This window comes from Panthera uncia, chromosome X, assembly GCF_023721935.1.
Source record: "Panthera uncia isolate 11264 chromosome X, Puncia_PCG_1.0, whole genome shotgun sequence".
NCBI classification, from domain to species: Eukaryota; Metazoa; Chordata; class Mammalia; order Carnivora; family Felidae; genus Panthera; species Panthera uncia.
In genome coordinates, this window is record NC_064817.1 from 8,668,635 (window position 1) to 8,692,755 (window position 24,121).

At 46.1% G+C, this 24,121-nt stretch overlaps 1 protein-coding gene across 1 annotated transcript in view; it reads left to right on the forward strand.

Annotated features, from left to right (window-relative positions):
- Window positions 1-24,121, forward strand: part of FRMPD4 (FERM and PDZ domain containing 4) — a 187,189-nt gene that overhangs the window by 88,750 nt on the left and 74,318 nt on the right. The window contains exons 2-3 of the mRNA XM_049643430.1: window positions 9,593-9,753; window positions 14,632-14,734. Coding sequence (XP_049499387.1) covers window positions 9,593-9,753; window positions 14,632-14,734 — 264 coding nt within the window. The remainder of the gene's footprint in view (window positions 1-9,592; window positions 9,754-14,631; window positions 14,735-24,121) is intronic.

The window sequence follows — 24,121 nt, forward strand, 5'->3', positions numbered from 1 at the left end:
TGCTTGGTTTTAATCACTGCCATTGGAGGAAAAAAGGAACCGCAAAAACGTAACAATCTCATCTACGCAAGTGACTGTTGAAATTCAGCCAGAGGGGCGCCTGGGTGGCTCTTGATCTCATGGTTCTCTCTCCCTTGCTCTCTCTGCCCCTCCCCCACTTGTGCTGTCTCTCTCTCAAAACAAATAAACTTGAAAGAAAGAAAGAAAGAAAGAAAGAAAGAAAGAAAGAAAGAAAGAAGAAAGAAAGAAAGATTCACCCAGAAAGTTTCCATGTTCCTTAACGTCCCTCAACTGTTCTCACAAACCAAATGGAAGATGTTTCATTTTATTATATTTAACAAATGAGTTCAACTCATTTAACAAATGAGTCCACTGAAATGCTTCATTTGAGGATTTTTAAACAGGTTAGAAAAATTCATTTCCCCATTTTCCAAGGCTGCTGTTTTTATAGATACATATTTGCATAATTTTCAATAAAACAAGCACATAATGGTAGACTCATTTCTAAACATCTGTTTCCCTACATTCTTACCACAACCCAAGTTTCTTTTAAAAAATTGGTTACTTCCTCATTCATTGTTATGACATCTCCTTTACTGGGAAGAGACCACTCTTTTAGTTCACTGTCACCAGGTAGCAGCCAACAACCCCTGTGTTGGACAAAAGACTTAATGGTTTTGTTTCAAAGGCAACCATATTATTGACATGCTGAAGTACTTCTGTTTCTTTGGTGCCTAGCTTGCGTTCAATTTTTTTAGAGGGCAGCCATCTCTAAATTTACCCTGGAACACTTGCTTTGTCCCAAAGCTGCGACTCCCCCATTTTATCCTTTTCTATATTTGTGCCAGTGTCAGAGCATCCGAAGAGTTGTCATTTCATAATAGGGTCCGGTATTCTTGTCGGGCTAGACAAGCAGTGTTTTTCTCGTTCGAAGTGTTCTTTTATATGATCATATAAAATTGAGAATTCTCTTTGTTGCATTCGTTAAAGCGGACTGTTGAAAATATCTTTATTGGATGGCATTCAATCTGTAAATTAGGTTGATGTGAATGGAGATTTTCGTCTTTCGTCTGCCTATTAAGGAGTCCCATTGATTTCAGGCCCTCATAAAATTCTCCAACAGGATTCCTCTAAACATTTTGTGTGTTTTCAGTGTGGGCATTCGGGATTCTCTTAGCTTTTCAAGTACTGCTTAAGCTTCCAGGCCTGACTAAACATTTGTAAATCTTTCTTTTTTTTAATTTAATGTTTTTAATGTTTATTTATTTTTGAGAGAGAGAGAGAGCAGGGGAAGGACAGAGAGAGAGAGAGAGAGAGAGAGACTCCGAAGCAGACTCCAGACTCCAAGCTGGCAGCACAGAGCCCGATGCGGGGCTCGAACTTATGGACTGTGAGATCATGACCTGAGCCAAAGTCAGATGCTTAACTGACTGAGCCACCCAGGCGCCCCAACGCTTGTAAATCTTTAAATGCTCCTGATGTGTTATGGAATTGAGTGACAGTGGCCTGTGGACCTGATGAGTGAAGGTTAAGTTCTTCTGAACCCCCAATATGTATATTCATGAAAGTGAAACGCATGAGACTCAGTATGTTATGTGAGCTGGAAACATATTATGTGCACTTATTTATTTTTATGTTAAAGTTAACTTCTCTCCAGTGGCAGCGTATGGTTGGGCCTTCTTGATCCCCCAAGGGCAGAGGCTTGCCCAGATTTGCTTTCAGAAACATAGGATTTAGTGTCAAAATGCATGTATCATCAGAGGGATGGGATCCCATGGACATACAAGAATGGAACTGTAGAGTGGCTGACTAGGAGGTCGTTCCAGATACAAAGGAGTTTCTGGATCTCCTGGTGTGATGTCCCTGCACAGGATGGGTTCCCTCCAAACTCAGTCACTTCTCTTCCAGCTCCCCTCTCTCCTTCCCCTCAGAGATGCTGTTTACTCACACTGTTTTCTCACTTAGCATACAGATCTTCTCCCTAAAGTCATGTGTGAGTATCACCATATTACATTCCTGTTGGTTGGCAATTGGAATATCATCGTGTTGAATATTCAGAAGTCCTCTGGATCTATGTAGAGCAGAAATTTAAGCAGGCCTCTGCAGTCTTCTCAGTACCTGAGACACCCTAGCCCAAGACTGAGTGGTTCCCTGAAGTTCACGGACTCTGTCATTTCTTTAGGCTCAGCCTGTAGATCTTGGTGTTTCGTTAGACATACCACCAATGTCCTCTCTCCTGAAGTTTCTACCACCTCACAGGGACCATCTGCCCTTGCCTCCTTAGCCATGCCACTCAGACTTTCAGGAAACAAAAGTCGGGAAAGAGGGTTATCTGCAGTCAGTTTTTGCTCTGGACCCTGTAAATGCATCTTCCCTAAGGGAAGGGACTGCCAATCCCCTGTCTTTCTCATCAGACCCAGTAGAGGAAAAAACTCCATGAGAACCAAGCAAAAATTACTTTCAGAATGTTATTTTACCATACATATCATCATAATATTGACTCGCTGGAAACCCATGGAGGGGTCTAATCTACTCCGTGACCTCTCTTAGTTCTAATCTATCAGCTGTAATAATCCATACTTCTGCTTTCTTTTTCTTTCCTTGTTCTTGTTCTGAGGAATTCTGGTTTGCCTCATTTAGAGTCTTTAGTTTTTTTTGGAGAGACAGAGAACACAAGCAGGGGAGAGGGGCGGGTGGGGGGGGCGGGCAATGAATCTTAAGCAGGCTCCACACTCAGCACAGAGCCCAACGCGGGGCTTGACTGCATGTCCCTGGGATCATGACCTGAGCCGAAATCAAGAGTCCAACACTCAACCGACTGAGCCCCCCAGGCACCCCTAGAACTCTTGTTCAGAGCTTTTCTTATTAGACCCCCCCCCTCACAGGCCACAGTAAGGCTTGTGAAGTTTGACCCTTGCATTGAGAGCCACTGCTAGTCAAGTCCAATCAGGGATATGAGAAAGTCATGAAGAATAGACCATAGGGTTCCTGTGGATGTCATGTCAACTGAGATACCGAGTGGGAAAGTTTCCTTCGGAAGTGTCTCTTATGTTGTAAAATGTAACGTTCGGTCATAAATGGTGTGGAGAATAAGGTTGCTAGAACCCTCTGGGATGTGAAATTCCAGAGCTTTAAGATAATACGGAAATCACTACAGATTGTATGAGTGAGCTTTTGGGGCATAACAAACATCCTCCAAATTCAGTGCCATAGAGTCATTATTTCTTAGCTCTTGTTCAGCTGCCTGATCTAGGCCGGGGGGGCAGGGCAGCTCTGCTACACTTGGCTCCTTACTGAGTTGCCTGTTCTGGTCCGTTCCCCATGGGTCTGTTCTGCAGTCCAAGCTGAAGGGGCAGCAGCTTCCTCGCGACGGTCTTCTCATGGTGTTGACGAAGCAGCGCTAGCACATGCCCGAGCACAGGGGCATTTTTTTGTTCGTCACATGTGGGCTCAGCCATGTGATACGCTTTGGGCTGTGAGATGTGAGCAGAGTCCAGGGGCGGTGAAATATGTAGCATACAGTGGGAGGCTCTGAAAAGCGTTGTGGCATATGGTGGCCGATCACATCCTGGGGAGCAAATGAAGAATAATTCAGTCTATCGCAGAGAACAGTACTGCCAAGATGCTCTCATGTAATCACGGCTGGCCATCCCTGAAAAGTAACCCCAACCACGACCTTCTCGAGTAGAGCTCAGGCACGTATGTTTATTTATACTTCTTTTCCTTCCAGTCTTCATTCCCCAGGTGCCCTCTCTGCCACCGTCTCCCTACGTTTTTAAATTTTACAACAAACATAATGACTTCTAAATTTAGTTTTTCCTTCCAGAATCTGACCGCTCAGCCAATAGTCCATAAAAGGACCTCAATGGCTCTAATGAGTACATGGAAAAATGGAATCCTCTCAGAGCGTTCTATGTACTAGTCCAAGCAACTCTTTGTGACACACTGGAGGTATCAGTCTTTTATTTCTGTGGAGGAAGAAAAGCTCCCAGTGATCAAAGAAAGCCCTGTCCTTTTGTTTTTTTTTTAATCTTTTACTTTTAATGTTTATTTTTAAGAGAGGGAGACAGAGCACGAGTGAGGGAGGGGCAGAGGGAGGGAGGGAGGCACAGAATCCGAAGCAGGCTCCAGGCTCTGAGCTGTCAGCACAGAGCCCCACACGGGGCCTGAGCCCACGAACTGTGAGCTCATGACCTGAGCCGAAGTCGGACGTTTCACCGACTGAGCCACCCAGGCGCCCCAAGCCCTGTCCTTTTGTTGTGGACAGCAAGATCACCATCATTCCTTTTTAAATGAAGCTGTCAGAAACAGGAAGATTATTCTTTCAATCTCAATGGACACGTCTTCCTGGGTTTTCAGGTCCATAGGTTTCTGGCCTATCTGTGTGTGTGTGTTGCAAAAGGTTGGGAGCAGGGGGTGGGGGTTTGTGTAGCTCATCAGTTGCGTTCCGCCAGCCTCAGCACCAGAATTCACTGAAGCATATTGAGCAGGTAGAAGGGATGTTGCTTTCTCGGCTCATTGCAAAGGGACTCAAGCATCTTTCTAAGAAATACTGCAAGGAGATAGCCAAGAAGTGCTTGCCTTCATACAAAGAACAAAATGATGTTTCATGGGGGAGCATTTTAGTGTGGAGCCATTCCTGTTGGAAAAAAGACAGAGGTTGATTATTTTTAGATCACTTATTTGGAAAATGCCACCTGTAGAGCAAGAAAATAATAACGCCATCGGAACGTTATCCTCAAAATGCAGACAAAACAGGACAAAAAGCTATAAACAAAGACGAAAATGCTAGAACAGGCATCAACCACAAAATACACATGCAGTGGAGTTTCAAACGTTGTTTGGGTGGGGAAACAACAATGCAGGGAGGCAGACCCATGTCACGTTGTCTATGTCATTTTGCCCACAATGTGGGTTCCTGAGTCAGCGCTGGTCTCAGCGTTCACTTAGGGTTCTAGAAGCATGGAAAACTCACTGATTCAATCCTTGGAGAGCCTGGATTTTATTCTTTCTTCTTTGTCTGTATTCTGGTATAGTATTGACTCATGTGAATCAGTTTATATTTGTGTTTATTGTGTCATTGCTTTTGATAAGACTTTTCACACGAAAAGTCGCTAGGGTCTGTGTGGCATTTCACCGAGAATTGGGCTGTCGGCATTTGAAACGATATTGAGTTTGTTTTCATATTTTAAGAGTGAATGAGTTCATGACATATGAAACCTATTCCTTTCTATTCACTGACCTCAAGAGATGAAAAGAGCAGCTAACGCGTCCCGCGTGCTTCCTGCGTGCCAGACCTCTTGCTACATGCTTCCCTTCTGTTCATTCATGTAATTTTTACAACTGTCTTAAGCGATTGTTACTCTTATCATCACCACTTTTCAGAGGAAGAAACTGAGGCACACAGTAAAGAAGTGATTTGTGCAGGGCACCCTTCCGGGAAGTGGAGGGGCCAGGACTCGGCTTTAGAGAGTCTGGCTCTAAAGTCTGACTTGCAAAGTACCTTATCAGTCTCACGTTTGCCCTCTACCTGGGCACTTACATTTGTGTGTCTCTGGTCAAACCATAAAGTGTTAGGTCCTTGAAGAGAAAATGTCTCCTGCGATTTGGATCCAGCAGGATACAGGAGTCGCTTTAGACAATGCGTAATATGGCCGCCCTCACTTGCAATGTCCTGTGTGTGCAGGAAGGCTTCAGAGTAGGAGTCCCAGCCCCTCTCTGCTGGAGTGGCCTCCGAATACACTAAAACCCCAACGATTTCTCTGCCACTCTGCCATTTTGATAGCAGGATATCAAAAAAAAATCCTGATATTTTGTCAGGATTGGTGCAGTGGGTCCTAAGAAGCTTTCCCTGCCCCGCCAGTGCCCCTCCCATCTGTCCTCTTTAGAGCAGCCGTCAGTCACCTCGCTTTTCCACTCAGAACCTTCCAAAGGCTGCCTGTTTCACTCAGAACAAAACACGAAGCCCTTCAAGAGCCTGTGTGATCTGTGACCTGCCGCCCCATCACTTCCTTAACCACCACCCTCCCTGCCTCCCACCGCCTCCTCCCACTGGCCCTCGGGCTACCTGTTAGGCACACCCTCCCCAGGCACAGACCATGTTAGGACCTCAGCCCTTGGTGGCCCCTCTGCCTGAAATGCTCCTCGCCCAGATATTTTTCTGCCCCCCGATAGAATCACGAAGTGTCTCCACCCCGTGACTCTCCCCTTCCTCCCAGCATTATTTTTTTCCTCGGTGCTTCTAAAGACCCGATATGCCATGCATTTTCCTAATTTATTAGTTCATTTTCTGTCTCTGAACACTAGAGTGAATATTGTATTATTTTCATTCTGCTTTGGTTCCTATTGTATTCCTGGAACCGAGAAGCCCGTGGGCGTTCAATAAGTATTTGTTGACTGAATGAATGCATTATGGAGTTGTTTCGGAGGATTAAATGAACTAACGTATGGAAATAATTTCAAAAATTGCCTAGCATGAAATTAGTGTTTAATAAATGTCAGGTATTAATAAAATAATAATATGATAGTTCTTGAATGAATGATGAATTAAAAATTGGAGGCTATTACTTTATCATGTAGCGGAAAGAGAATAATCAAGCTCCAAACGCTTTAAATATTCTAAGTCACATTTGCAGTAGACGCCAGAGGAAGCGGTCCAGGACATCATTTGTGTTCTCTTTTCCTATTACCTCGAAGGAGAGCTAGAAACCACCCTTCCCTGAGCAGGAAATGGTCCCCAAACCTTGCTGCACTTTGGGATTGCCTAGGGATCCTTTCAAAATTGATCCTGGCTCACACGTCCCGATATTGTGATGTGATTGGTCTGGGGTGAAGCCTGAGCATTAGGACTTTTCCATCCTTCCCTGGTGATTCTGACCGTGCAGCCGAGTTTGGGGGCCAGTGCTGGAAGCTTTTCACAGAAGTGGCAATCGTAGAGGGGAAAAGCCTTCCCCAGTCCCTTTCTAAACTTGGAATTGAAAGTTTGGCCAACTGGGGCGCCTGGGTGGCTCAGCCGGTTAAGTGTCCAACTTTGGCTCAGGTCATGATCTCCCACTTTATGAGTTTGATCCCCACGTCGTCGTGCTCTGTGCAGATAGCTAGAAGCCTGGGGCCTGCTTCAGATTCTGTGTCTCCCTCTCTCTCTGCCCCTCTCCCACTCATACTCTGTCTGTCTGTCTGTCTGTCTGTCTCTCTCTCTCAAAGATAAATAAACATGAAAAATTTTTTAAAACTAAAACAAAAGAAAGTTTAGCCAACTAGGGCTCACTTCTCTGCTCTGCAACCCATGCGACCATGAGCAGGTCACTTTACAGTCTTCTTCATGTCGAACGTCTTCTGTGGATTATGGTGCAAACTAAGAGCTCGAGGCCAGGCCCTAAAAATGTGGGTATCCCCTCCCTTTTTTTCCCTGTGGTTCCATCTGGGGATAAAAGGAGAGGCTCACTTCCAAGGGTAGCTCAAGAACCGCATGCTCTGAGGTGATGCTGTCTTATAAAGAAGACAAGAGAACGGAACAGTGGCCACCATGCCTCGGTGGCCCCTTTCTTCACCCAGGCACACAGAGCCATGCCTCTTTCAGGCCTGTGAGGGATCCATGTCAGAGGGTCAAGTTCCCAAGAGCCCTGTCTGAGGCTGCCCCCCTGGACACTGGGGCTCACCCTGCATCAATTGTGCTGATTTCATCAGGGCTTCGAGTTCTGTCCTTTAGCCTGCCAGGCTTCGTCCTGTGACCTTGTGCCGGCCTGAGGTCTGCCCACTGCAGTAGCCATGTCTAATCTCTGGGTCCAGACAGACATCTGTGACTTCACAGAAGACAGCCCCTCCCCTTTGACCCTGTAACTCCGCCACTCTGGGCTCGGACTTTTCTAGAAAGGTAGTGGGAACGCTGGGGATAGCACACTACCCGGGGCCCTGGGATGGGTTTCCCATTCCTCTGCCTTGAAGTTCTTAAGTATGTTTAAATGAGGGTTCCCACGTTTTTATTTTGCACTGTCATTGCAAATTAGGGAGCTGGTCAAGCGCGTGACATTTAGGAGACCTGGTGTGAATTGCACCTGCCTTACATCTGAGAAGCATGTGACCTTGACCCGGTTATTCTTTCTCTTTTGGCATTTGCCATGGGGAGGTAGTGGGGTCAAACCGCCCTTCCTGTGGGGTGTTCTGAAGACGAAATAAGAGAACAGATGAGTGTTGGCCTATGCAGCACATAATATGTTTGCCCTCCATTCATGCTTCTCTTGTTCATAGCATTCCAGGCTGCTTAATCGAAGACATCTTTCCTTTCTGTCTATATTTTTTTATGCTTTATTTATTTTTGAGAGAGAGAGTGCAAGCAGGGGAAGGGCAGAGAGTGAGGGGGACAGAGGATTCAAAGTGGGCTCCCCGCCGACAGCAGGGAGCCCAATGCGGGGCTCGAACTCACGAACCAGGAGATCATGACCTGAGCCAAAGTCAGACCCTCCCCCGACTGAGCCCCCCAAGGCGCCCCTTTTCCTTTCTGTTTAAAGGGGATTTTAAACTTTTATTTTCTTAGTCAGTGGCATATGTGTAAAGAACAGATCCTAGAGGGTTTCCGTTTTTTTTTTTCACCTCTTATTCATTGCACAAAAGGACCACAGAATTCGTCCTCCTCAGTCTTTTTTTTTTTTTTCCTCCATTTGGACAATATGTTGTGCAGATGGCATATAGAATAGTGTCTTTCAAGGTATTTAAAAATGATCTTTTACAAAATTATTGAGGATGAGAAAGAGAGAAAATTGAATTAAGTCCCTGTCATTGAGGTAATAGTGCCTCACATTACTTAAAGGAGATTTCTGGTGTCCAGACTAATAACTCTTCCCTCAAGAAAGGCTGCCTTGGATAACGTCCATGAGTGAAGACTTCATTAAGAGTCCCAGGAGGTGGTTTGTGACCCGACACTCTGGCATACAAGGCGTGGGCCCTGAGGGACAATAAGCCACTATTTTGACCTCAGCTTCCGTACTCTTCTGAGGCTCTTTCTCAGTGTATCGGTTATCAATTGATAGTGTTCCACAAAGAAGTATCTTTCCCTCTACTTCTTCATTCGATTATTTCTTAAGAAATCCACTCTATGCCGGGTACTGTTCCAGGCAGCTGGGATAAATCGGTGAATGAAACAAAGTTCCTTGCCCTCGCGGAGCCTACGCTCGAGTGTGGAGGGCAGAAACGAGACAAAGATGTGCGTTCTGTAGCACGTAGGCAGGGGCTGAGTGTTGTGACACAAAACGTAGAAGGGGGTACAGGGAGCAGGCTTGCTGCGTTCCAGCGTGTGGCCACAGGGTCGCCTGTGAGCAGAGACTTCGGAGCGCGGCGGTTGAGCCACACGTGTAGCTGCGGGACCAGCATTGGGGTTGGGGGAACAGCCAGTGGAAAGGCCGAAAGCAGAAGTGGAGCTCGTGTTTTCAAGGAATAAGGAGGGCACGCAAAAGGCGTGATGAGGCGTCTCCCCACATCTTCCCCACTGTCTCCCAAACAGCGAGTAGAAAGTTTCGAAGGAGAGAATGTGATTGCCAAGCCATCGTCAAAAGCTTACACTGATGCCTCTTTTCCTTTGTGTGTGCTTTTCCCACAGTCACATGACGCAGGCCATCCCCTTTGACGACCCTCGGTTGGAGAGCTACCAAATCGTCCCTCCGGCCCCACGGAGTGTGGAGATGAGGAGGGACCCCGTGCTGGGGTTTGGTTTTGTGGCAGGGAGTGAAAAGCCAGTAGTCGTTCGCTCTGTAACACCAGGTAAGCACCCGGCCCACTCCCCGTCTCCCAGGATTGCCTGCCACACCCTGTCCGGGTGACTGGCGCTCCTTCTGGAATTTTCAAGCTGCTCCTTGTCTAACTGTGGAGCCTGGCTGAGTGTTTGCAACATCCAGATGGCGTCAGACCACCAGAGGGACACAAAGGGCTCTTCAAGCTAGGTTTAAACTGCCGAACGCATCCTATCTCTTGACTTAGGAAGACACTGATCTATCTTTTGTAACCATGGAAATGACCCACTTCTTAAAGTATGAATGCAAAGAAAGAGGCAGGCGCTGTACTGTATTTCACTAAGTTCGTGATAAACTCCTTAGTGAGAAAAAGCAGAAAGTGACACTGAAGTCACAGAAGGATTTTAGTCACTGGAGCGGACGGACAGCTTTATGAAATGCACGCTATGCAGAATATATTTCCCTTCCCTGTTGCCGTTGAGCCGGACCAGGTCACTGACTTCAGCCAATGGCGTATTACCAAAGATGACCTGGAAATGCTTGAAAAGTGCTTGTACGGTTGCCCTGCTTTATTGGGCTTCTGCCCTGGGAGTCAAAAGAGCGTTTCCTTCAAGTGACTGTGACCCTTTCAGCCTCGGCCCCAAAACGAACACAAGAGGCTAGCAGCCTGCCATCTAGAGACGAATGTGGCCCGATCTGCGGCATGAAGCCAGAAGATCAGCCAATCAATGCTCATCCTAAAGGCCCGTGAGCTTGAGAAGAAGTGATTATTGGACAGCCGACTGAGTTTCAGGGTGATCTGTTATACAGCCATGGCTGACTGACAGAGTATACGGCAAGTCTCTTAAATTCTACAGTACGATCAGATCACGAGTATACATGGCCTCAGTCTCCCTCATTAGACTATGCAGACGTTCGACTGTCAACACAAGTGAACATAACAGACTATGATGTGCTTGCCCGAAGTGGGCTGCGATTGCCTTTCCAGAAACAAGGCTCTCTTAATTCTTTCTTTCTTTACGATAAGTATTTGTGTACTTTTTTTTTTAAGATTTATTTTATTTTGAGAGAGAGAAAGAGAGAGAGAATCCCAAGCAGGCTCCATGCTCAGCACGGAGCCTGACATGGGGTTTGATCCCACAACCATGGGGGGGTCACGACCTGAGCCGAAGTCAAGACTCGGACGCTCAACAGACTGAACCATCCAGGCGCCCCTCATGTATTTCTTTTAACGAGCTTGTATTGGTTTTATTTTCACACAAAATGAAACTCTCTTCCTTACCAGTTCCTCTTTGGAATTTGGCAAGTCGGTGACAGAGGTCAGTAGTAACGTCCTGGGGTTACGAACGTGGACTCCGGCAGCCGATTGCCTGGGTTTGATGGATTTGGAGGTTGCCCCTGCCCCGTATTAGACTGTTTGTAGCTTTCATGTTAATTCCTCTGCATTTCAGTTTGACGGACACTTCTCTATGTCCTCTGGATAATGGGGATCGTGGTTGTATCCATCTTTAAGGGCGAGGGACAGAATGAGATAACGTTAAAAGAGTGCCAGGTACATAGTTCTCATTCGAAAAATATTTTTATTGTGATTATTGTTATTGTTATTAGTAGTAAACTCTAAAATATTTGGGCCACCGAGCCTGCCAGCTAAGGAAAACGAAAGGCATCTGGTGAGTAGTACACATTTCAAAAGTCGATGTCATTTTTCATTATTTTGACCTAATGTGGCCCAGGGTAAAGCACTGCAGATACGGTCAACCACGTCGCAAACTTGTACGGAGAAAAGTAGGCTTCCTTTTCTTTCCCACCGCTGCCTCCCCACACAGCTTCTTACCTGTTTGCCAAGCTTTTCGTTTTATTAGCTGTAGGTCCTATCTTCATTCTCTAGGTGGGATTGTGGAGATTGATGCCAGTTGCGAATTTTATGCTTAAAATGAAAGAGGTTTGTTGCTTGCTATAATAATAAAATAATACAGATGCACCGCGCAAAACATACAACATAGATGGCACAGAGGAGAAAGTTAAAAAAAAAACAAAATCACCCGAGCTGCCGCTGCTGAAAGTGAACCACTATTGACATGTGCATAGAGAGTCTATGGAAAGTACACGATTCTGTGCATATGTATGCATATGTTATGTATCCTATCTATGAGATATATAATGTATTATATGTGCATGTGGACACATTTTTTTTTTCCTAAGCAAGACATCATTTGGCATGCTGCTTTCTAATACTGGGACCCTTGAACATCTCTGGTTCTGAGATTCTCTAAAGTGTGGTTCCTCCCCAGAGGTGACCGGGGATTTGATTGTTATTTTTCATGCGTTTATATTGCCTCACTGTTCCTTCAAGCTCTTCCCTTCCCTGCCCTCCATGCTCCTTTTGCTTAGCACTAGCTAAGCACCTAATATTCAACACTAGGTTCAATATTAGGACACTAGCGCCTAATATTCAACAATTTCAAGAGTAGTAGACAAAAGTGAAAACAGGTCAAAGAGTACTGTTGCGAGTCATTTTTCGGTGTGAAAATGCTGGTCAGATAAACTGTGTCTTTCCTAACAGTGACTCTGCAGAGCTTCTGGTAATTTCTTTGGCATGACCAGATTTTCTATACAAGAAATACAAATTTCTTGGCAATGCAGCCTTCAGCGCACAGGGCACGAGACGATTCTCTGAAGGGCGCCACTGGTTCATATCTTGGAAGGAACTGTCTTTCCTCCCTCTGAAATGCTTGGTTTCAGTTGCTTGATGAAACACAAATATTTCCATTTGATCAAACAAGTGGGGTCAGAGGTGAAAGGATGTCCTGTTAATCTTCAAGTGGTTTGCCAACGAAAGTAGTTAACATCCATCAGCCAGTTAGTATGAACATTTTTCAGTCTGTGATCAGCGTTTGATTTCTAACCATTTGTTTGACTGAACGTGAGTGAATGCTTGCAGATAATCCAATGGTTATATCAACTCTCTCAAGGGATTTTCAGAATTTCTTATGTGTGCAAACACCGAATCTCAGTTCCCGCATCTTGCATTGAATATTTTTTTTATCACCGACATGAGGAAGCGTTAAGGTTTTCCTCGCTTTTTTTTCTACCCAGGAAGATTAGTTTATGCTGCAGCTTGAGTGACATAGATGCCAAGTGTCTCGGTGGGTGGGAAACAACTGACTTACTTCGAGATCCATCTCTGCGTGTGAAGTGTTCATTTCAATTACTAAATAAAGCAATAGCGATAATATTTGAAAGGTAATGTTTGAGCTGCTGCCTATTACCCAGTGGCAGACCTGGGAGTAAAGTTAAAATTATCGTACCCTATGAATATGCGGGGACGTAATTCCATTAGACATGTGGATAACGGAAGTATTTATTTATGGGTTTTATTTCATTCAGATGTGTGCTTCATGCAGATGTGGCTTTATGTGTCCAGAAACCTGGCAGTGACCAGTTTTTAAATTATGGGAGCAAGTTCCAAGCAGGTGTTGGCCACCCTGAACTTGGAAGAGTCCACAGACCTAAGCTGAGACCCAGTTCTACTCTTTCATCGGGTTCTTTAACCTGTGTGAGCCTCGGGCATCTCATTATCTGACAGGGAGTCAAGTGTCCGTGGGATTCAAGGCCAAGCAGCCTGGTACATAATAAATACTCAGCAAATATTAGTTCCCTACCTCCTTGCAAAAACTCCTCCACATCTGCTGAGAAAAAGACCATGCTGGATCAAGACAGAAACAAGAGTCCTCTGTCATCACATGTGAACACAGACGCACACTCCCAGGCACAGTCCCAGCCCCAAAAATGAGCAAACACCCTCATCACCAAGCTGATACGAGTGTCTGCTGTTTCCTTATGAATCCCAGCTTGAGTTCTGCTTCCTTCCCCAGACCTTTTATTTTCGTATTTATGTTTAATGTTTATTGATTTATTTTGAGAGAGAAGAGAACATGTGTGTGCACGAGTGGGGGCAGGCAGAGAGAGAGAGGGAGAGAGAGAATCCCAAGCAGGCTCCCAGCTGTTAGCACAGAGCCCGATGCGGGGCTTGATCCCATGAATCGTGAGATCATAACCTGAGCCGAAACCAAGAGTCGGACACTCAACCGACTGAGCCACCAAGGCGTCCCCCCCTTCCCCCAACCTCTTAGACAAGAATGATTAAGATGCTCCCACTTCTCAAACCTTCCCCAAAAGTATGGAACATAAGGACAAATCCTGTCGGTCTTTCCTAACACCCTCTGATGTGCTGATTGGCCACCCGTTTGGGGAATACCTTCTTCCAGGGGCTTCGATACTCAAGGTATGGTCAGTTGACCAGCAGCATCAGCAGGCCTTGGGATCCTGTGAAAAATGTATGACCTCACCCTCAGCAGACCTCCAAATCTGCTGAGTCAGTCTGCAGGGCAGTAAGGTCCCCAGGGGGTGCATGTGCCCATTAAAGTGTGAGAGGAGCTGCTAGGCTGCCGTGTCTCAAACTTGCCTGGAAAAGTTCTGGAGAAATGCTGATGCCGAAGTCTCACCTCCAGAGATTCTGATTTAATTGGCCAGCGTGTAGCCTGGACTTATCCAGTGCAGCTTATCCAGAGCCCCTGAGTTCATTCTTTTTTTTTTTTTTTTTTTTTTTTTTTTTTTTTTTTTTTTTTTTTTTTAAGTAAGCTCTACTCCCAGCTTGGGGCTCGAACTCATGATGCTGAGATCAAGATTCACATGCTCTACCCACACAGCCAGCTGGGTGCCCCTCCCCAGTTCTTTGCAATGTGCAGCCAGGGCTGGGAAGGACCCATGTGGAGAACACGCGGGTGCGGTGGGGTTTTGTGTCGGCGGACAGCACCAGGTGCTTACAGTGAATCGTGATGGGGAGTGGAGGACACGGATGGATGAGCGACAGTCTTCTCACCTGTACTTCATTCTCATTTGTCTCCAGGTGGCCCCTCCGAAGGCAAGCTGATTCCGGGAGATCAGATTGTAATGATTAATGATGAGCCCGTCAGCGCTGCGCCGAGGGAGCGGGTCATCGACCTGGTCAGGTGCGTGGCTCACTCCCCGGGGCCCCGTCCTGCTGTGAAGGCTATTCCACAGCCCTGAGACCTCATCCAGCAGAGGAAGGGCTTCCCACGAGCCACTTTAGGGCAGAAACGCAAGCCCGCGCGTTCACCTTGAAAATGCTGGTGACATTGACCTCTAACATAAAAACCCATGCCCCCTAAACACAAAACACGTGCACCTTGACTGTTAACACAACGTGGTGACTCCTTTTCCCATCACTATAGCCAAAGGTCGCCTTTGTTCCCCTTCCCAAACTACTAACGCGTTGCTATTGCATGATCAAGGAGGTAAAAATGCAATGCCCAAATTCAGTATGAGTGATGAGTAATTTTATATAATCCCATGGATAGACAAACATATAGTTCACTGAGTTTTCATACTTGACTGAGTGATTCATTACTGAATTGTGAAATCATCAACCGAAGGAAAAGGATAATTAGGTCAAAGCTGCGACAGTTTAAAAATGTGCTTGGTTTATTGGTTTAGCTTGATCATAGAAGCGATTTGTTGTGTGATATTCTAAGTGGGGCACCAGAAAATATATTTTATGTGATGTTACCGTATTGGTCCAGAATCTCCTTAAGAGCCCACTGGAGTTTCTCTCCCACAGTGTAGTCAGGGCAAAAAGGGGTCATTAGAAGTTTTCCAAATGAAGCCATGCCTATTTTATGAGTGAATCCGCTTGTGTTCCAGGGGTGTAGAGGGATAATGGGTATGTGACACCCGTCTTTTGTAAATCGATTTTTTCAAGCACAATTGACGCAGAAGCTAAAGCTATCACAACACTTTAAACTGAGAAGGGGGTCTTCTAACATTTATGCTCTTTCATAACAAAAAGTACCCCTGCGCTTCGAAATGGCATTAAATGGAAGTGTTTCTGGGGTTTTCTGGAGAAAGTTTCTTTCCCAAGCTTAGCTCGGCTTCTGCTTCGTGGAAAAGCACTGGCTGGTCATGCATCCTTGGAAGAACTGGGAGGAGGGTAAGACAGAGAAATAGAAATAGAGGAAGCTTATTTTTCAGGTGAGCAACGGTTCCAGTTTTAGGGCGGGAAGGCCCACATCCTGGGAAACGGCTGGTCACCCTCATGTAGGGTAGGCCTATTATACTGGAGCCTTCGCAGCTGGCTGGCAGAGTGCTTTGGTGGGGTGTCCGCATCTCCCCGGGGTGTGCCTCCACCGGGCCCTGAGGCTCGTGTCCGACTCCCCCTGCATCGGGAATGAGACCTCCGATTTTCCCATGGGGCAAAAATATATGACTCAGGAGTCACTGTGTGCTTTCAAGCCCTGGGGAGGGAGGTGCAGTGTTACCATTTGGAGTCACTTCTTTCTTGAGATGCTTGTGGCTGTCGGCGGGGACAGACCTCATCCAAGCAGGCTCTGAGCCTCCTATAGCCTTGCATCCGGAGTACCTTGTTTGGGCCCGATGGCAGGCCAAACTATTTTGTTTTCTCCTAGGTACACGCCTCTGTAATCATTTCTATTGATTTGTGTGTCCGGATGATCATAGAAGAAAGAAAATGTCTGTGTTTGGGTTTCCTTGGACTGAATTGCTTGCTGTGGGACAGAGACAGAGCCAAAGCTGTCTAAAAGCATAATCATTTCTTAGCAATCCTACGGGGGGGGGGGGGGGGGGGGGGCATAAAAAAACCCCCCCCCCCCCCCATTTTTCCCTTCTGCTTTAACACATTACGAAGGAAGTGGCCTCTCCGTAAACAAAATCGCTGTAGGTCTTTATGGGCAACAGGGTTTGGTGAATATTCGTTGGCTAAACGCACGACAGCTCACACTCCACATCCAGCCTGCCACCTGTTTCTGCACCGCCCAGGAGCTAAGAATGGTTTTTACCATTTTTAAATGGTTGGGGGGAAAAGGGAGACTATTTTGTGACACACGCCAACCATGTGAAAGTCAAATTCCAGAGTCCGCAAATAACGTTTTGTTGGAAAACAGCCACACCCGGTCATGTGCGTGTTGCCCAAAGGTCTTGTCTCCCTATGGCAGCAGAGTCGAGCACTCGTGATAGAGACCCATCTATCCCTTTACAGGAAAGGTTTGTCAACCCCTGTTTTAGGAGATCCTGCAGGAACTAATTGCATTTTCTTTGGTGATTACTGCAACATTCCCACACACTTGATGCAGAGGTTCCATTTGAAATGGAACGCATGTATGCTTTTTAAACATCATGAAGTACTTCGGGTGCATAAAACTTCCTGTCACATGTCAAGGCCCACCCTCCGGGTTGGAGATCGGGAGGGCAATAGGAGAGAGCCGAGGTCTCCTTTGCTCCTCTGACTGGCATTGGCTATTGACTCCCTTTCTGTCATCCATCCGTAAAAGCTCGCTGTCCTGTGAAGTCCATGCATGAATTCTTTGGGGGTGGGAAAGGAGGGCATCCTGGGAGCCACTCGTAGGGCATACTGGGAGCACGGTACCGAGCATGGGGGTCTGGCGCCGACAAGACCAGCTACCGTTCAGGTGATCTGCTTGACCCCATCACAGAGGCCAGGAGGTACCCTCTGCCCGGATCTCGGCCCTCTGACAACGCCAAAGTTCTAGATTTCTTACGTGGACTGGAGGAGGGAAGGGGGGGGAGGGGAGGTGCTGGCTGGCAATAACAGATCACATTGTGCCTCTTCCTAGAAAGTTCTGGGGGGTCGCACTTGTTCGAAGCTCACTTTGGAATGGGGCCTGAGTGTCTCTTTGCAAGTATCTCACTAGTATGTGAGAAGAGCACAGTTTCGTTCCGGAATGTGGCCTGATGTCGTGTAATCAGGATCCACCTAAGTTCCATGAGAAAAGAGACCTTGTCTGTGTTGTCCCCTCACGTGTACCCATGACCCGGCCACAGGCCGGGCTCACAGGAGGCACTCAGTAACAATGCGTCGAGTAAGCGGGCAGGCTCTGAAGAACACTCTGTGAAGACTATTGACTTCGATGGTTTCCCCCAGCCCTTCCTTCAGCTCGTGTCCTGCAAGTGTGAATGTCAGCTGAGGGGTTTCATTCACTGATTTATCAAACCTTTTTAGGCACCCAGTGCATGCAGGACCCAGAGCTAGGCACCAGCCACAGGGGGCTCACAGCCCTCACTACCCTAATTAGTCATGGTGGACCTCCTCAAGACAGACAAGACCCCCACATCGAACCCTTGGGTGAATTTCTCAGAGTCAAAAAAATTTTGCTAGTGAGGAAAACACGTAGGCCCTGGACTCTATTGAGCTGGTGGACATATCACATAGTCCTAAAGGCCTGCTCCCTTTAATCTCAGCGCAATACATTTATCTTTAGAAGAGTAACAAGGTGCTTTCTTTTAACCTAAGAAAGCCTAGTGCGATAACACGGTGCAGTTCCCCGGGATGGAACGCCCTTGGTTGTAGCGTTCCTTTGGTGGCCGATGCCTTCCAACTCATTAAGCCAGAATTTGGAAATAATGCATTTCTCACTGATGAAAAAAGTTCATGTATTAGAAGATGTTCCTGTGCCTTCCCATGAGCTCAGTCGTCTGTCCGCCATATGCATACTAACCTAAAACTGTAGCTTGGGTAACATCGTCTCTGGGCTTCTCAGTCGATATGTGTTTTAATGTCTGTATCTTACACAAGATAAATTCCCTTTCTGTTCAATAAAATATCCCATTTTCTTAGCCACTAAGGAAATTCGGAAAAACACTCATCATTTTAATAAGCCTGTAAAATTCGCTCTTTAAAAATTGGCATCCATTTACTCCTGTAAGTGGTTCAGTCTTGTTTTGTTCTTTTTTTTCCCTCCCAGTACAGCATTTGCTCGTGAATCACTTTTTGTTTCCAGATACTTTTGTGTTTCTTTGTGTGTTCTTTTTCTTATCATTTGGTTGCTCTATGATAGCAAATTATTTATTTTTCTAGAGAAAATAAAAGAGTTTCTCGGAGACCAATTTACTACTATAGTAACCACATTTGGGGTTTTTCATGTAGCCTCAAAAAGCTGTAATTGCTGTGCTGAAATTAGACGAGTTCTGTTCATTTCACAGTTGTCTAAGTTGTTAACTCTCGCTCATACTTTCGAGTGGTTGAGGAGCAAAATCTTTGAAGAATCCGTGCCCTTTGCAAATTACCATATCTTTCTTCTTTAGAAGTATCCAAGGATAATTTCCCTTGGCTTTTCATAATTAGGCAAATTAACTTAAAAGAGTTCCCAACATTTTATTTTTGAAATCTATGGAGTATAATTGCTCGTAGACGTTATGAATTGTGCCCCATCCCTCAAGGCTAGCCAATCCAGTTGAATTTATTTGACTTCGGCAAACAATTATTGAGCATTAGCTGGGTACCAAACGTCATGTAGGATACTGGCGATGCATAAATACCAAAGACGTGATTCCTGCACTAAAGGAGGAGACTTCTAACTAACGGCACTGTATTTACGAGTGTTGCAAGGCTGCGGGGGAGGGTAGTGTTCGGTGGGAATGTTTGGTGAGGGCAGATGGGGATGTGCAGGAATGTAGTGAAGTTGTAAAGGGTGGCTGTTGACCCTGAGTGGCAGGGCAGGTTATGGCTGGAGAGAGGGCTGTAAAATCGATCTCGCCTTTGTCCCCCGAACCCCCAGAGCCTCCTGATGGACACTTCCTTTCCAGCGTGCAGTTACGAAGATACACATTGCTCATGTGGCTATCCTAAACCACAACCTCAAAATCTGGTCCTGCAGCCGCCCGTCTAATGCGGCAACAAAGCTGCTGGCTTGCTTTAGACTGGAGGCACTGGTCTTTTGTGAGTCGAGATTGGATAAAAAGCATGGACTTCTGCTTCCTCCACCCAGGAGAATCCGCGTGCGCACGCAGTTTCGCATAGAGTCAGAATGTTCCTGGAGTCCCAGCAGGCCAATCCCAGTCTTCGAGCCCTGGCAGCAGAATCTGAACGTGCTGGCTCCCTTCCGTCCCTTTTGTTTCTATCCGAGTCTGAAGGTAACGGTGAAGAGCCAGATATGCGAGCAGCTCAGTCTTCCCTACCCTTCCAGCATAGCAGTGAAAGCTGAGGGTTGCCCAGCCCGTGATGAGAAGGCACAAGGGTTGAAATGGAAACTAGCTCCCTTTCTCCCAACTCTGCGACAGGGCAGCTCACCATCCCTCCATCTGTCTTCTGTCACCACCCAGGTTGATTATGCCTGCTGGTCTATGTAATGAGCTGTGCTCTAGGTACAGCCACATCTAGAGAAGATTGTCCACATCTCTGGGACGCATCACCCTTTCTATATTAATGTTCTGTGATTGCAGAGCAGTAGGGTTCTTCCAATAAGTATAATAAGAATAAGACTAGATGATAAATTAGTAACCATCACTTTAATTCACAAAGGACAAACACTAATTTTTAGTGGCATTCCTTTTCCCTAAGTGACTATAATACGTAAAAACACGCCAGGCAATGTACAAATTTCCTTCTAAAAAAAATTTTTTTTTTAGTGTTTTTTGTTTTTTTTTTTTTTTTGAGAGAGAGAGAGAGACACAGTGCAAGCGGGGGAGGGGGCAGACAGAGAGGGAGACACAGAATCCGAAGCAGGCTCCAGGCTCCAAGCTGTCAGCACAGAGCCCGACGCGGGGCTCGAACCTACGAACTGCGAGATCATGGCCCGAGCCGAAGTTGGAAGCTTAACCGACTGAGCCACCCAGGCGCCCCTGTACATATTTCCTTCTATGGCCAGGAAGATTATTCCAATAATTATGACCAGAATGCCCAAAAGCACAACTCATGTCTTCCCTAGAACACGTACCTCTCAACAAGACGGATGAGCCAACTCACCCCCACAGTCACAGCCAGAGCTCTGTGTATAGCTTCGAAGGGTAACGTTTTTGACATTCAGGAGGAAAAAAGAGAATATGATCAATCACATCCCGACTAATGATGAGAGTTAATATGTATTAAGTCCTTCTTATATGCTAAACCCTTTCATCTCTTCGTACGAAGACCAGACAACACCTACACGGCGCTTCCAATACGCTGTCCTGTGTACATTTTGTATAGTAACTCATTCAGTCCTCACAGTGATTAATGGGTACAGTGGTTACCTCTGATTTACAGATGGGGAAACTGAGGTGCAGCAAGGTTAAGGGAAGTGCCACCATCCCGCAGCTAGTAAGGGGTGGAGTGAAACCCAGTCTGGCTCCTGTAGTGACTGCTTCTAACCTGCTCATCACGTGTACTGCTTAGGATAGCCCTGTGAGCAAGGAGTGTTGATAGTACCCCATTACAGAATGGGAAAGGGGCTTAAAGAAGTTAAAGCACTTGCTCAGGGTGAGCAAGGAGGGGCACAGTGGGGGGTGGAAGAAGCCAGTATGAATTACCTGGACCTGTTCGTACCGAGGGGACCAGCCTGGTTATCTGGCATACCGAGTCCTCACTCCGTAGGGCCAACAGACAGCAGAGCTATATTTGGCCTCTAGTACCCAGATCTTAGCACCCACACCCTCCATTTGGGGATTGTACGCAAAGAGCCCGTCTCCTGTTCCAGGTTGGCCGAGCACTCACTTTGATTTTAGCAGGAAGTGCTCAGGAGTACCTGGCTGTTGTAATTCGTGGAAGACCGGCAAGCTTAATAAGGGCGAGAGAAACCATTTAGAAGGGACCTGTCGAAAAATTAGATCTCAGCCCATCTGTCTTATCAGTCTCTCTCCTCATCAGAATTATAATGGAAAGTCAAATCAGATCATGTTCCAGGGGCGCTGTGTCTGCAAAAGAATATATTAGGAGGGTCACCTTCTTGTCTAATTTCGGCTGGGCTTAGATGCATCACGATGCTGCTTAGTAAAATAACAAAGCCAAGAACATCTACGGAGCGTCGGGCATATAAAATATGCATGATGATGTATGATACAATAAGGCCTTATTATGGAAAGACCAGCAAGCAATTTCAGTGAAAACACGAAAGAACAGCCCCTTGGTATGCTGACACCACACCTTGTAGACTTACCTGATACGTTTTCTGACAATTGCAAATTACAGAGCCTGGGGAGAAAGAGGTCAGCAGTTCTAGAAAATGGAACGTGTGCGAAAACATTCTAATAAGGACAAAGTAGAAAAGGCGATTTGGGTCCATAGTTCATAAAGGTGATAATGAAAATTAAGAAGAAAAATGGTGTCGTTCAGATTATTTCAACATCCCTTATATTTTGTTAACGAGCACCGCCAACTCTCTCGGCACATCTCGCCATTACCGTACATGCTCATGTGCAACTCGTGTGTGGAAAATGAGCATCGAAGATTGGAGAGTCACAAAAAGTTTGAAACTAGGGCATGTTCTCAATTAGCTCATATGGTTGACACTACTGAATACCTTAACATCTTATCTATATGAAGAAAAAAATGGTAGGGGCACCTGGATGGCAACCAACTCTTGATTTCGGCTCAGGTCGTGATCTCACGGTGTGTGGGTTTGAGCCCCGCGTTGGGCTCTTCACTGACAATACAAATTCTCTTTCTCCTTCTCTCTCTGCCTCTCTCTCTCTCTCTCTCACTCAAAATAAATAAACTTAAAAAGCAAAAATCAAATATTAAAAAAAAATGGTAGATGATTATTGGCCCTATGCTGTGTTCTGTTAATCCTTTTGAAGTACAAGTTTATAAATTAGTCCACACACTTTCTATATATAAGTACTGAAAAGACCAAACAAACAAACAAAAATCTTGGTGAGCCTTCAGTCAGAACGTGACCAGGACCAACTCTAAGCCCCATTCCCTAGAGATTTTACTAGAAGGTCTCAAACGCTCAGCACCAGAGCCCATCTCTTCAGACAACCCAGCGGGTGGGCAAGAGTCTCTGTCCCAATGCTCAGATGTGCAAGAAGTGTATTTTTTTTTTTTAAGTAAGCACTATGCCTGGGGCGCCTGGGTGGCTAAGTCGGTTGAGCATCCGACTTCAGCTCAGATCATGACCTCACGGTTTGTAACGGTTATAACTCTTTAATATATGAATATCCTAGTATTTAAACATCTCTGGAGATCTTCTTTTTAGTCTTGGTCATGTTCATCCAGGAAAATGACAAGTTCCCCTGGAGAAAGAAGGCTTAGGGGAGATTTTGAGTTTTGCCACATACCAATTCATTAATTCTAGGGTATTTCCTCAAGCATACCCTTTCTTCATTAAAAAGTTCTGCATCTAGGGGCGCCTGGGTGGCTCAGTCAGTTAAGCATCCGACTTCAGCTCAGGTCATGATCTCAGAGTTCATGGGTTTAAGCCCGTGTCGGGCTCTGTGCTGACAGCTCGGAGCCTGGAGCCTGCTTTGGATTCTCTGTCTCCCTCTCTCTCTGCCCCTCCCCTGCTCGTGCTCTCTCTCTGTCTTTCAATAATAAATAAACGTTAAAAAAAAAATTTTTAAGTAAGCACTCTGCCCAACGAGGGGCTTAAACTCAAAACTCCAAGATCAAGAGTTGTGTGCTCTACTGACTGAGCCCCAGAAGTGTATTGTTATTTATCCATTATATAATAATCCGAATTTTATTCCAAATCCCCACTCTAGTGTCCAGTCGGTTCATTCCCTTGCCACAGTGCCGAGTCTCCATCTGGGGGCATTGCTGTAGCAGGAGGAGGCACTGGGGGAGATGAAGCGTGTGCCCTCTGCCCGCATCATCCATTTCGCTAGAACTTGTTGGGATATCTTTGTGCCCAGCTGGTCTGCTTTTGCTCAGTCACCTAGGCGCGGAGCTGCCGTGGCATCCCTTGTTCACCACTGTCGGCCCTTCCTTAGCCACCTCTCCGTCATCGTGGGTGCGCTTACCCCTCCTAAGCCAAACTGGGACATAGACTACTCTCTGGGGCTCTTTTCCTCCAAGATCTGGTCCCCCCTCCCAGAGTTCTGACTACGAAAGAAAGCCCAGATCATTGTAGTCTTTAGTTCCACCAGACTATTTGAAGGTTCCCAGTGGAATCTTCCTGGAGGAAAAGCTCTTGAAAGGAGGGGAAGGATGCCTGCTCTTGCATAGGCACCCACAATTTGGTGCTTTTCTGCATACCCTAAGATCCACTCTGTTCCCCCTCCCTCTGACCAGTGTCCATGCCGGAGAGGAGGAAGCTTTCCTCTGATTTGCTGAATGTCCTTCCCAGCCTTTAGTTTTTATCTTCAGTTCTTAGAGCCTAGATATTTTTCCACTTCTGTCGCAGCCCTGTCCTGGACTGATGAGTGGCGTGTGATCTGGCTGACCACATGGGCAAAGAAATGAGGGGGGAGGGCATGGAGATGAGAGGGGAATGTCGGTGAATATTCCAAAATATTATCCTGCTCCCTGATGACAAGACATGTTGTGGCATAGAAATCAGAGCAATTTGATTTCAAGTGCCACCTCTGAAATGGATTAGCTGTGTCTGATGTTGGACAAGGGCTTAATTTATAGTAATCCTGTGTCTTGA